At 41.2% G+C, this 13,905-nt stretch overlaps 1 protein-coding gene across 1 annotated transcript in view; it reads left to right on the forward strand.

The window, feature by feature from the left end:
• csmd2 (CUB and Sushi multiple domains 2) overlaps positions 1 to 13,905 on the forward strand; it is a 285,801-nt gene that overhangs the window by 231,829 nt on the left and 40,067 nt on the right. The window contains exons 45-49 of the mRNA XM_042506230.1: positions 1,346 to 1,491; positions 1,587 to 1,667; positions 2,323 to 2,436; positions 10,174 to 10,362; positions 13,010 to 13,156. Of these exons, the coding sequence (XP_042362164.1) occupies positions 1,346 to 1,491; positions 1,587 to 1,667; positions 2,323 to 2,436; positions 10,174 to 10,362; positions 13,010 to 13,156 (677 nt within the window). The remainder of the gene's footprint in view (positions 1 to 1,345; positions 1,492 to 1,586; positions 1,668 to 2,322; positions 2,437 to 10,173; positions 10,363 to 13,009; positions 13,157 to 13,905) is intronic.

Consider the following 13,905-nt stretch of genomic DNA (forward strand, 5'->3'; position numbering starts at 1 on the left):
ACTTCTGTGGGTTTTGGCTTTTCATGTGCGCAAGAAAAATATATGTTTTATTTCATATTTCCTGAATACCAAACACTGGCATGTAATAAATGTATTCAGCCATGGAGGATCATCAGAGCAGTAGGTGGAACACAGTTTCCACCTCCGTAAATATGTGTGTATTAGAAAAAGGGAGGCAGAGAGTAGGTTTTGGCAGGTGGAAATGTGTGTGTTTATGTTTGTTCAGGACATTTAAGCGGTAGGTGTGTGTCTTTTTGCCTGACTGAGAACCGAGGGGTAAAGCTTCCTTTCATCACCTCCATACTGCACGACTGGGCCTGCCATATGTGCGACCAAAGACAGGATTTTGCATGCATGATGGTTGCCAGTCCCAGTTGATCCCCTCTCCCTGAGACAAGCTCCAAAGGTCCCAGCTCTCAGTGAGACCGGAGATCTGACTGCCAGCCAACCTGGCAACTTGACGACCACATGAAAAGTCCACATGGCGTGGGGTGACATCTATGTTTTAAGGATTGGGCTGCTTGTAGAATTTTGGGTGAAGATTTTTTTAGTGCATGGAAAGTTTATATGACCTAATTGACATGGCTATAGTGAGCCAAAATGTCCACTTTTTAGCGTATTGTTGCTCTTCTGTAAACGGACCCCGCTGTGCTGATCTTTCCCAACAAGCTCATGCAGAGCCAAGATGGGGACTATCATGTTCCCCAGTTTCCAGTTACCACCGCTGTGTATCTATCCACTGAACTACTGAGCCAAGGAAATGGGCCTCGTAATGGCGGCTTGGCCAGAGTGCTGTCAGGCAGCAGTCCCTAGCCAGCCGTTTCCAGAGCTGCTTGTAATCTCCCATGCCCAGTCTGACAGCCAAAGACAGATGGTTTTTAAGCTGAATGGTTGTGGCAGGAATCTGGGAGCTGGCTTAATCGGCCATGCCCACGCCAGGGGACTGCCAAGGCTGGGCCGCAGCTTCCAGAGACACTCCCATTGGATGGCAGTTAGCAGGAATAGCGCAATCCAGACCTGTCATTCCACGCTTATCTGTAATTTTTACCTTATTTCAACATAATCACCCAGAGCAGCCCAGAGTAATTGCTTTGGGTATGATGAAGTGAGAGCAGCTTGGTTATACTCTCCTGCTGGAAGCTGCTTGACAATAATCTGGCATGTGGCTTTGTTTGGTTTTCTCACAAATATGCGTCACAGAGCCTGGAGGTACTTTATGTTTAGAGACCGAGTGAGCATTTGAGCAGATTCTGCTGACAGAAAATCCCAATGGTTAATTATCGTCGCTTTACTCCGGCGTATAGTTATATTAGAAGATATAGTTGACCTTTTTCTTTCCTTTTAGGGATGGTCCACAGGAGACAGCCAGGAAACTGGGAGTGTTTACAGATGGAGAACCCAATGACCCACCCAGCAGCACGTCCAATCAGGTGCTGATTCGCTTCCGTAGTAACACAGAGAAAGGTGGATTATTTCGTATCAGCTATCAAGGTATGTATATTACTCTATTCTTACTTGATGGTTATTTTTATTTTTGGCACATTCTGTGTTTGACTCCTTTCATGTCTTTGATGCTCTCAATAAAGCTTACAGACTGCAGTTCTGCCTGCCACCCCCCATCATTCCTAATGCAGAGATCCTGATGGCAAGCAAAGAGTTTAAAATCGGTATGTGGAAATGCTGCCACAAAAAGGCACATTCATACACATACAGACACGCACGCTCACTGCTTTCTAGACACTGCTGACTTTTTTCCCATTAGATCTCCGTCCCATCCTGACTTGTGGAATGTAGCCTATTTAATAGTTAATCCCACTGTCAGTTCACATTCTGGCTTTGACCGTCTGCATTGCCCTGTGTTCACTGACTACACATCCCATAAGGCAATGCACACTCACCCCAAACAACATAACCCAGGGGATTTTGAGGCAGCAGCATAAATGAATGATTATGACAAAATAATCAGAAGCCAGAGGGATTTGAGGCAGGTGCTCTCATTTTCCCCAGTAGAAGACAATGGAGATTAATTCTCCTTATCTGTTTATTTGCATAGCTCCTTGATGCATTATTATTCAGAGACACAAAGGAAGCAACATTGACATAGTGTTTCATCTATAGGAGCCCCAGTGGGGATTTATTATGCTACTTTTTTTCCACTGTTAACGTTTTCTTTCACTGAGACACACAATGGGTCATGATTACTTCTGCATTATATCAGTGTCCTGGCTAAGGAGCACTGATTGGTGTATGAAGACATTTTTGCTTGTAACAGTCATATTGATGTTTCCACCATCTCTTCCTCCTCCATTTCTCTCTGTTTAGGTGATATAGTACGCTACCGATGTCTCCCAGGCTACCAGTTAAATGGAAATAGCATCCTGACCTGCCGTTTGGGGACACACTTGGAGTTTGAGGGGCCTCCACCCTCATGTGATGGTAAGTGACTGCCTGCGGCTAGAAAACTTGAATCCAAGGGAAGGCATGTTTTTTGTTTGTTTGTTTTTTTTTCAGGAAGGCCATATTCACAATCATACAGTTGGTCATGGAGTAGCTCCACTTGAACAGATGGGGGTTAAGGACCTTGTTCAAAAGCATCTCAGTGGTGGTAGTGAAGGAGAGGCAAGCACTGCTCTTTTGCCCCCCATTTTCAGCTGGTGCAGAGATCAAACCTGCAATGCTTTCAGTCATAAGCTTTCCCTTTTTGCATGTTGTCACTGCATTCCCTCCAAGTTACATTTAACATGTTTTTCTCCTCCTGCTGTGTTTTTATTATGATCTTCCCAAAAATCAATAGAATATTCAAATACTGTAAAAAGGTTGCGAAATATCTGTGTGTTGAGTTTAAGTCCTCTGTGAGAAGTAGTTGAATGCTAAATGAATACTGGTGTTTTTGTATTTTTAGCCCAAAAGTCTTAAAAGGTAGTTTGTCCATGTGCTGGTGCATATATCCTTCTGCTGCTGGGCAACAATTTTGTGTGATGTCCAAAAAAAAGCCAAAAATTAGCAAAATGATCTCACAAAAATGGTGAATTTGAATATTTTCTTTAATTTAAAACTTTGCTGTTTGACAACTGAAACTAACTCTAAAATGTTTGAATTTCCCAATAGCTCCAACGTTTTAATAGTAGTAGTAATTAATGGTTATTAATAGAAAATTATGGCCAGACATATGTAAAGATAGATATTGTAAATTATGCTCAGCCATCATTTAAAGTAAAATGAACAGTGGAACGTGTTTAAAAATAATTCAGAGCTTTTGTTCGTATCTCTCTGGGCAACAGGATGGCACAGAATAACCATTATTCAAAGTATTCAAGTGAATCTGTATCATCTCTGTGGCTGAACTTCCTTGCAAATGCATTGTAGCTGATCAAAAAGTAGCAAACGGGCTCTTTAAAAGTCCAAAACGTACAGGCCGCTGTGTGCTCCAGCATAGAAACAGTAGATACAGCTGTTAAATATTACTAAAAGATGAGTCTTACTCACAGGATAAAGGCTGTTTGTATGGGCTTGCCATATAGTGCTGCATATGCACTCTTTCCAAAAACAGTAGCAACTTTGTCTCTATACTACATAGTCAGTACATTTTATTGTTTGCAGAATAAGGTCCTTGAGATGTATCATCTAATTTTCAAGTCCTGACAAGTCATTGTGTTTCACAAATATATCACAACACAGGTGACACACTGTGTCCCTCTGCCAAACAGCTACCCTGTGAGTTTATTTTCAGCAGGGTTATAGGTAGCCAATATAATTTCTCTGTAATCACAGTCTCATGCAGTAGTTTGAGTTTTGCTTTATTTCTGGCTCCCGTGGGTGCTCTTTCTGCCTGTAGTCATGGAGCTGCAACCACATATCAGTTTGGTAGCACTCTCCATCTCTGTGGATGATACTTGGCTCCCATGAGGCTGAGGATGGCTGCTGTGGCGCTCTCTACATGCTGAGATATCATCCTCCCAGAGGAATCAATGAGTGCAGTGTTCCCAGCACACTGCATCATCATCATACTGTATGTTATGTGCAACACTTTTCCTCTGGGCAAGAGACTGGGTTTATAGAGGGGTCCCTAAGTTTTTTTTCTCTGCGTCAAAATATCACATAACCATGTATCGTTGACTCTCTTGCTTTCTTTTTGTCAAACCATCTTCATTCTTTTTTCCCTCTGTCTTGCTTTGTCATTGTGGTTTTGTATGTTTGGGTTATCTGGTGGACGAAGGAGAGTAGGCGGATTTTGATGAATGCAACTAATTTGGAGTGCTAAATAGGAAAAATATTCAAATGCTCTTAGCATGAGATGGAAAAAGGAAGAAGAGTTGGTGAAAGAAAGAGGACATTGAAAGGGAAAGAGAAGCTTAATAAAAGACTTGGAACAAAGTAACCAGGATACAGAGGCGGCTGAGAGTATCGAAACTGAAGTGAGAAAAAAAAGCAATAAGGGAAATCTTTTGTGTGTATGTGTGTTCATTCTCACTCTATGAAGTTCTGCCTTTTGCCTGCTAACCCTTCACTGCACCTGGAGAGATCTGCAGTTGAGACAAGTGAAAACATCCACTGACATTGCCTTGTATTTGAATTTCTGAAAATTTCATGCTTACAGCTTTGACTTGCAACGAGAAACAAATCTGTGTCTTGAAAAGTCCAAGTGTAATTCAGTAACATTTAAATGCATTTACTTGCAGTTCTGCACTTTTTGTTCACGGCTTGTGTAGCCCGTTAATTGTTTCCCTTATGCGGAGAGAGACTCTTGTACTGGGGACAAACAGTTCCACCATGCTCCTTCTGCCTGCAAGCTGTCATTTTGCCTGCATAGACAGAGCAGGGTGATAGAGAGGAGAAGCTGAAGGAGCTGAGTGAGAGGAAGTTGAGTGCAGAGAGGACAGTGAGACAACAGACCGATGCTAATGTGAAGGAAGAGGAGAAGACTGGCGCGTATGATAGAGAAGAGATAAGTTTGAGATTAGTCTGAATGAGCAGGATTCTTGAGGAAAAAGCCTGTCTGGAAGGGTAGCCAAGAGACTGCTAAATGAGCAGAGGGATGGCGAGTAAGTGAGAGTAGGACAGGAGTTAAAAGGGGAGGCGAGAAAGAGAGACAGGGTGAGACTTAGTTGGAGGGCAACGAAGAGACGAAGTGCGCAGCTCATTGAAATGCAGGGGACATGCCGGCTGCAGCTGCACCTATCAAATCACCACTTCTAGCTCTGACAGCCCTCCCGGCATGTCTAGCTGTCCCCCCACACGCATACACATTCAATTCCACACATTGCACATTTACTGTATAAACATACACACTGGTCTGGTGTGTGTTTGGGTTACACAGCAGTGGCTGCTGTCATTGTGATAGTCTACCAGAGAGCAGCACTGGATCCTACAGGCGGTTCTGCAGTGTTGCTTGCCCCTCAGCTCCAGTATCCTCTCATCCTCTGCATCCCCCCCCCCTTCCCTCACCCCCTCCCTCCCCTGACTCACTAGCTTCTGTTCTTATGTAACACACATTCCCCTTTATTCCCTGTTGTCTTTTTGTTTTTGTCTTTCTCTGAGGCGGGTTCAAAACACAACAACACAGTGCAATGTATTGTCACTTTTACCCACAGGTGTCTATCAATACCCAGATCTGTCTTTCTCTGTCCCAGCTTTCTCCCATCACTGACACACACTAGATAAAATCCACAACCATACACACACAGACAGACACTTTTTTTTCTTTATTTAATACGGAGAAATGTTGCCAGTCACAACGGCAAATGGGTTTAGCCTCTCTTGTGTTTCCTGCCTTTGGAGCAACCAGTTGGTTTGCGCATTATTTGATTTGCCTTCCATTTGATTAAAAATGGTTATATTGGACCAACAGCCCTCGACTGCATCTGCTGTCGGCTGAGACCACGGGGAGTTCCAGCATCACACAAACACACACACACAAAGCAACAGCATTGGTACAAAGTGTTGCTTGAATTTATTAATGAAACACAATGAGCTCTGATGATCCAAAATCCCTGTGTTTATCCCCCAGACAGAGTTCTGGTTAAAACCTGCATAATCACCCATCACATTAGTTTCCCAGCTAACTCGCTTTCTTCATCCCACTCGGTCCTTTCGCCCTCCCTCGACTCTCCGCCTGTCTCCTTTTTGTTCCCTAGATTATTATTTTTTTGCCCCAGCTCCTTTCTTTTAGTCCCACTGAATGGATTACAGCTGCCCCTTTTTACATCTTCATTGTCCTTCCTGACTTCTCAGAGTTGTTAGGTCCTGATCCACGCTAATGCTTATGTTGTGGCCCATCCCCTTCAATCAGCTCGTTATCGCTCCACGGCTTATGCTAATTAAATACCAACATGAGTCAAGTCGTCTCAACAGCGATGTAAGCTTGACGTATTGGGTCTTTATGCATGTGCTCATCCATACTGGAGTATACACATGTACATGTACAAATGCAAATGTGTGTGCATCTGTGCTCGTCGCTGAACAGAAGCCTTCCACAGCATCTTATTTTATTGGGAGGCTGGCTGTTGCATACCATAAGCAATTTATACACAAACGGAGAGGATGTCTCACAGATTGCCACTCCTGCTCCCAGTTTATTCCATTCCCTGTCTCATTAAAGGGAAATTTCATTTTGAGCCCTATCAATGTTGATCTCACCTTGCGTGTTGAAGTTGCCTTTTTTTTTTCCAGCTGTCAGATTTGTCCCCTAATACCCTTTTGTTTACAGCCAAACAGAGTTATGCTTCATTTCAAAGTGGATTAGTTTAATAAGTAGCAGCCTATCGATAAGAGCCCGTGCCTGTCTGTCTCCATCAGCTCCAAGACGAGCTGAAGGCAGTTTTGAAAACATGTTGGAGCTTTCTGAAAGGTCACTGACAACACACATCTCATCCTCAGGAAATTGATTGGTTAATGAACTTCACTCTCAGATTTTATGTGCTACTTTCCAGCACAATCAGTTTCACTATCAGTGATGGATTTAAGCTTTTTGACTCACATCCACAGAGGTGCTTCAGGTTATAAATGATTTCACAGACTTCTTGGAATTGGGATGAGAATAGATTACTGTCACTTCTGCTTCCAAAGTAAGATAATAAAAGCGTATATTTGTAGTTCCTGCATATTCAACATGATGGCACTAGGGCTGTTATCAACCAAAGAAAAACTTGGTCGACTTAAATTCCATGGACTCCTCAACCAATCGATTGGTCGATGGCGGGTAGAAATTCTGCACATTATATCCAGATTAACTAAATCCACCACAGTGCACTGAGTGCACTCTACCTGATTGAGTTGAGTGTCCACCAAAGCATTTTTACAGGGCTCAACATTAACATTTGCCCAGGGCAAGTAAAGTCTGTGTTTGGGGAAGTGGAATGCCTTATGCAGCGGTCCAAAAGGTTAAAATAAATGGGACGTGTAATGTAACGTTATATAAAAAATAAACTGTGTACATCATTGCTGAAGCGAAGTATTTTTCTGCTGATCTGTGTGGGCAAGTCTGTTTTGCCACAAAGCATCAAAAAATTTGAAATACTTGGCATTGTAGAAGATCACTTTGTGGTCTGCATTGTCAGAAAGGACCTACAGACAGCAACGTTAAATATTCCTGGGTGCAAGAGACTTTCATTTTTTCAACCCAGAAGCAAACGTTAGCCATCATGTAGCTTCAGCATGGGTTCCGGTGCGATCTTGACCCTTTCAGATGCTTTGTAATCCAGTCTTGAATTACGATGTCTTTTTCAAGACTTTGTAAAAATAAATCCACAATGATAAATCCAACATTGAATGTCTTCAGTGAATTTTTATGAAGTTTTCCTATTAAAAAAATCAGATTTGAAAAATGTTCAGCGACTCATTGTAAAGCAAAGCACTCGTCACTGTCACTTCACACAGGGGAGCAGAGGCGAGGCATAACCACAAATGTCACATAAATGTACTGAACCACAAACAAACAAAAAACACACTTTGGGGGAAACATGTCTTTATGGAACCAATACCAGCAATTGTCTGACCAATGAGATTTCATTTGACAAAACAATATCAATAAACCAACCAATCAACCATCCGAACAGAAGGTGTTAGCCCTAGATGGTACTACAGTATTATTACTGTGCGTGCTATGAAAATTGTATTATATGCAAGCAATAGATGTTTTGAGAAACAGCTATTGTTTCATGGGGCATCTTGGTGCCCAAGGGGTTTGATCCCAGTTGGGGACCTTTGTTGCATGTCATTCACCATTTTTCTCTCCCCTCATTAACTGTGATCTTTCTACTGTTCACTTTTTAATATAGGCATAAAAGCCCCTAAGATAAAAGTATCTTGACCATCATTAGCTGATATTTAGTGTTTGTTTGTCTTGTGACAATATTTGTTTGGGATTTGCAGTTAATACAAATACAATGAACAGCGAAAAGATGCGGCGAAAGCATTTGACAGAAACATACCTCATTTTAACATACCTTGTGAGTGACAGCTAACCTGACATTATCTGAAATTTCCTGAGGCAGTAAATCCACCTAGTTGACACACCAAGCAAGGTAAAAATAACAAAGCTAAGAGTTATTTGCAAATGCTGTTTAACCTAGGCTGTGTGCCACAATGTTTTTCCTGTGAATTTAATAATCTCTTCCCCTATGAGCACACAGAGAGGAGGTTGAACAAGCCAAGACACACACAAACACACACACACACCAGTGCATTGACAAAAACACACGGCCCAAACTACATACACAAAAGCAAGTTTACACTTTGTCCCACAAAGGAGGTGCTGCTAGAATGTGATTGCGAACGTTCAGTATTTTTTTCACCACTGTAATGAAGGACCTGCAAGTGCCAAGTGCTGCCTTAACCTGAGGCAGAACAGGCTCCAGTATTCAAATTGTGGCAAACAACAGGGGCATTTATACCCCTGACTAGATTTTCTGCCATATTTGGTTGACAAACACACGCACACAAAATGCACATGCATGCCAAAAACACCTGGTCACATGCATTTTGAAGCGGCATTAATCACATTTGCAGCATCTTATTGTGTGTTCTGTTGTTTCTACTATTAAAATAAGTAAAGCCCCTGGCTGGTGTTTAACAAGATAAATAAAAGTTTTTTTCTGAAATGATCTTTTGTTAACTGTAGAGCTCTTTAGCAAGCTGTTGCGTTGACTTCCAGCATGGTTTCAATATCAAAACAGTTCATACTATAATGTATGTCAGAGTAGGCCCTTAGGACTCTTTTCCTTATGGGAAGTAGTGATCAGGGTTCCAAAGGTCATGGACAACCTGGAAAAGTCATGGAAATTTTGTCTATGGACATGTGTGGGAACCCTGAGTGATATACAGTACAAAACAGTTAATTTTTTAAGACAGAAAATTTACTTCATGTAAGTAAATGTTATCTATTTTAGCTACAAAAAGAGCAAACGTGTATCTTCCCCTGCTGTGGAAAGAGTTATTTCACAGTCCATCTCCTCAGCCCCATTAAGTGAGCCGCAAAAACAATGGGAAGGAAAAAACTGTGCAGCAGTTGCATTGTGTCGTCGTTGCAGCATTGGCTTCCTTTCATGTTGCAGTTTGTTTTTTGGGGTTTCCACTGTGTATGCAGACAGCTCTGGCAGATTAAGAGGCTGGCTTCACAGCATCGCGGCAAAAACGCAACAGACAGGAGCGCTGTGTAACGTCTGATAATACAGACTGAAACCACTAGGAAATGTCAAAGGATGTCACAGAGTAAATTTGGCGAGTGGATGGATGTGGTCCGCCCAGACGTGCTACAGTAATAGGACTTTCAGGCAGATGTGAGTGTTAGCCAGCAAGTTAACATCACATCTGTCACAAACTGACAATGGGCAAGGAGGAGGGAATATGCTCATGGCAATTCAATAATGTTATACAATACATAAGTCATTTCTGGACTGACTTAGTGTGGACAGCTTTGTTTCCTGCAACAGCATCAGGACCAGGATGACAATTAACTTAGCTATGCTTTTAGTCATATTGAGTTGCCCTCCAGCAACAGCATGGGTCTAACCAATCCAATTTATGCTTCAAGGTAAATTAAATTCACTAAAAAGAATTAGAGGTTGTGTGCAATTATGAAACAACATAGAACAGCAAAACATCAACAAACCATTGTTTTTACAATTCCAATTAATTGGATTTTGTTTGGTCTCTGCCTCTTATTTCTCTCAACAGTGACTTGTCCAATGAATGAGGTGCTAACAGCTTCCACAGGTGTCATCATGAGCCAGTCACCAGGCAGCGGTTTCCCTCACTTTGAGTCCTGCTCCTGGGTCGTCAAAGTGGAACCTGGCTACAACATCACCTTCACTATAGAGCATTTCCAGACCAGCCGTCAGTTTGATGAGCTTGAAATCTTTGATGGTGAGTCCCTTCATCTGTTCAGCATCAGTATCATGTATTTTAATTATGCAGCATAATGATTATTTTACATTTTACTTTTCTTTATTAGTAAGAGTTGAACTGAGCATCCTGTTACATTGCAGTAGCCAGATGCATAGAAGTCTGTGTAGATTCACGACTAAAACCGTGTGTACACACAAAGGCAGAAAAGTGCATACACATTCTTTTCATCAGATTTACAAAGATGTGTACGCCTCATTCTGGTTTATAAATGTTCATCACTGCGTCCCATGAAGGGATGCAGAAACATCCTTAAACATACATTTGCTTCTTGATACTTGTGCCCCCTCACCACTCATCAGACCTATCAGTGAGAAATACTGTAAAGAGAGAGCAATTTCAGCAACTGCGTCGAATCACCAAGTTTCTGCAATGGTGTAAATAGAAATAATGATAAAATGAATCACTCAAAAATAATTTAAAATTGAATCTACAAATGTGCACTTGATACACATTTTACAGAACAGAGTGTAACTTTCAAAAATAATAACACAGTCAGTGAAATTAGCAAACATCCTAAAAACAATGTCGTCCATCTCTCGATTTATATTTAATCTAACATCTAACCTGCAGCTCAGTAAAAACTGTGTGTACGCCTGCTCTGAAGTATGCATAAGGTGCACACATTCTCACCGCACATTCCTCCTTTATAAAAAAAACAGTTAATGTAAGGGGAAAAGAGTGTGCACGGTTTTTGTGTGCACAGGTCATTTATGCATCGAGCTCCTGGTCTGAGTGATGCCCACTACATCTACCATTCTGTCTTCTATTGACCCAATGTCCATGTGTCCCACCTCCCCTCACACTTCCATTGCCAAAGACTAATTTTCACAAATATCCACAATTAAAGGCTGAAATACGCCGGACAGCTGAATATTCCGTCCCTAACAAAGCTCTCTGCATCTACTAACAGAGAATCACACACAGGCTCCCTTTCATGGTGACAGAACATCTACATCTGCCTTGTATATTTGCATGTGATTAGAGGCACAGTCAGCAACTCTGCCAGGCTGCTCTGAGAAAATGGCGGACGTACACACTAGTGTTCCTGATTAGTGCTTTTTATCTTGTGCCGAGTGGAGGGGAACAGACATTTGCTAACCTTGGGGCTGCCAAGCCAATTATGGAAAGAAATCTTTTATCCACAATTAGGCTTAGCAACTTTTGATTTTACTGCAAGTGTAACAAAATGCTCAATCCTTCAAAAAGCCACAGCTAGGGAAAATGATATTCATTTTAAAATTTAGACTTAAAAAAATAAATCTGTGCAAAATGAGTTTTTTTTTTATAAATGATATTCTCTATTCTATCAATTTGCATTCACTAGGAAAATGCTATTCAAATTAGTGTTCAGATTTAAGTGTGTACATGATTGAACACACACACTGTTTTTTTGAAGACCCAGTGCTTGTTGTGGTTTATACAAAAGTATTATCGCTTTTCTTTTTGGGTAAGGCAAGTTTATTTCTAAAGCACATTTCGGCAACAAGGCGATTCAAAGTGTTTTACATAAAACATCAAAAGCATTGAGACTAAGTGCAAAAGGAAGACATTTTAAAGGACATTGAAATGCAGTTAAATTGCCATTAAAGAGCTAGAGAATAGAAAATAAAAACAAATTATAAAATCTATTATCACAGGTATGACATACAAGAATAAAAGTTACAGTGCGGTTTAAAAACGATAAGTTTTGGATTTAATAAAAAGACAGCAGAAATCAGAGAAGTTTTCTTAGAGTTGCAGCAGACTTGCAATTTTCTGCGAGCTTGTGTCAGATATGGGGTGCACATAAAGCAAATGTTGCTTCTCCATGTCTAGTCTTGACTCTCTGGAGACAGAGCGGACCCGTCCCAGATAACCTGAGAGGATTCCTATTTTTGTGATCAAATTTTTATTTAGTTTCTTTGCAGAATTTATTATTAATACTCTGCAGAGAAACTAAATAAAAATCATATATAGACATAGCAGCATCTCATCCAAATGTGTCAACATGTTTTACAAATTTTGCAGGTATTGAAACCCCAAGAGGACAATTAACATATTGTCTAATCCTTCCCTCCCCTCCCCACGCTGGCTCGCTTAGGATGACCTGTGATGTCTAAGTCGTACAATAAAAGAGGAAAAAAAGGCCAAAAAAATACAGAAATAAGTAAGACAGGAAAATGAATAATAATAATAATAAAATAATAATAAATAAATAAATAATAAAAAAAGAATGCTTTACTCAGATAATAATAGTATTCGCACTAATAAATGTATCACTTGTACGCATATACTGTATATATGTATACATGTGCCTACTACATATCCATGTAAAGCACAAACAGATACATCAACCTGAGAGGATTCACAGAAGGTCAAAAATGTATTTTGGGCCCTAAACATGTTAGTTCTTTGTAAAACCAACAGCAGTATTTTGAAATCAGTTCTCTGAGAGACAGGAAGCTAGTGTTAAAGACCTCTGAACTTGAGTGATGTGATCCACTTTCTTGGTCTTAGTGAGTACTCGAGCAGCAGCAGCGTTCTGAATCTATCTGAATTTATGAGACTTTTCAAGATCGATTCTTCTTCATATTTTTGTTTTTTCTCTCTTTCTTTCTCACCTCAGGTCCATCCAGACAGAGCCCTCTCCTGATTACTCTCAGTGGTAACTATTCCAACCCGCTGAGCATCACCAGCTCCAGTAACAAAGTCTACCTGCACTGGTCCTTCGATCACACTACCAGCCACAAAGGCTTTCGCATACGCTACTCAGGTGAGTCAAGACCAGGCACACACCAGCCTGAAGATTTTTATAAAATGTGATTTCATTTAGGATTGATTACCAGAAGAACATTGTTACTTCCAGACATGGTTGCATGTTCAGTCTCATCAGAGGTGCCTTTAGCATACTGTGTCAACAAGACAAACATTTGGGCTGCCAACCGCAGCTGAAATGGCTAGAAATATGACCCATCTCCATGACAACCTACCGGGGGCGGCAGACATCTGCAGCACTCCTCGCTGTGCTGCTCGGGCCTGGGAATTAGTGAACGCTGTTCCTTGTATTGCTTATTATTCTTCTGTTCTGTCCTGTTCCCAAGAAAGATCTGTTGGTATACGACACCTGCATAACTCGCTCTGAATTATGACTGTGTAAATATTTAAAAGGCTCCCTCCGTTCTATATCAACACCACTCAGCCAGATTGACTAATTGTCTCCCTCCTCCTCTCAGTGGAGCTCTCTGTCTCCCAAACCGGATGTTCTGTCATTTTCTGCCCTTTTTTTTCCTCTCCTGCCTCTCTTACTTTTTTTTTTTGCCATGATGGATTTTGCCATAGCAGGCTTAGTGATGGCTGACAACTCACAAGTTGCCGTGGTCAATATGGAGTCGCCTTCTGTAGTACCTTGGTGGGGAGAAAGAAGCAGATGGCACAGGCAGAGTCATGTTTTTGTCTGTGTTCTTCATCAGTCTGTCTTTTTCTCTCCATGGACCGGTCTTCCATCACCAAGTTGCAGACACC

Source organism: Plectropomus leopardus, chromosome 18 (genome assembly GCF_008729295.1).
Source record: "Plectropomus leopardus isolate mb chromosome 18, YSFRI_Pleo_2.0, whole genome shotgun sequence".
Taxonomy (NCBI): Eukaryota; Metazoa; Chordata; class Actinopteri; order Perciformes; family Serranidae; genus Plectropomus; species Plectropomus leopardus.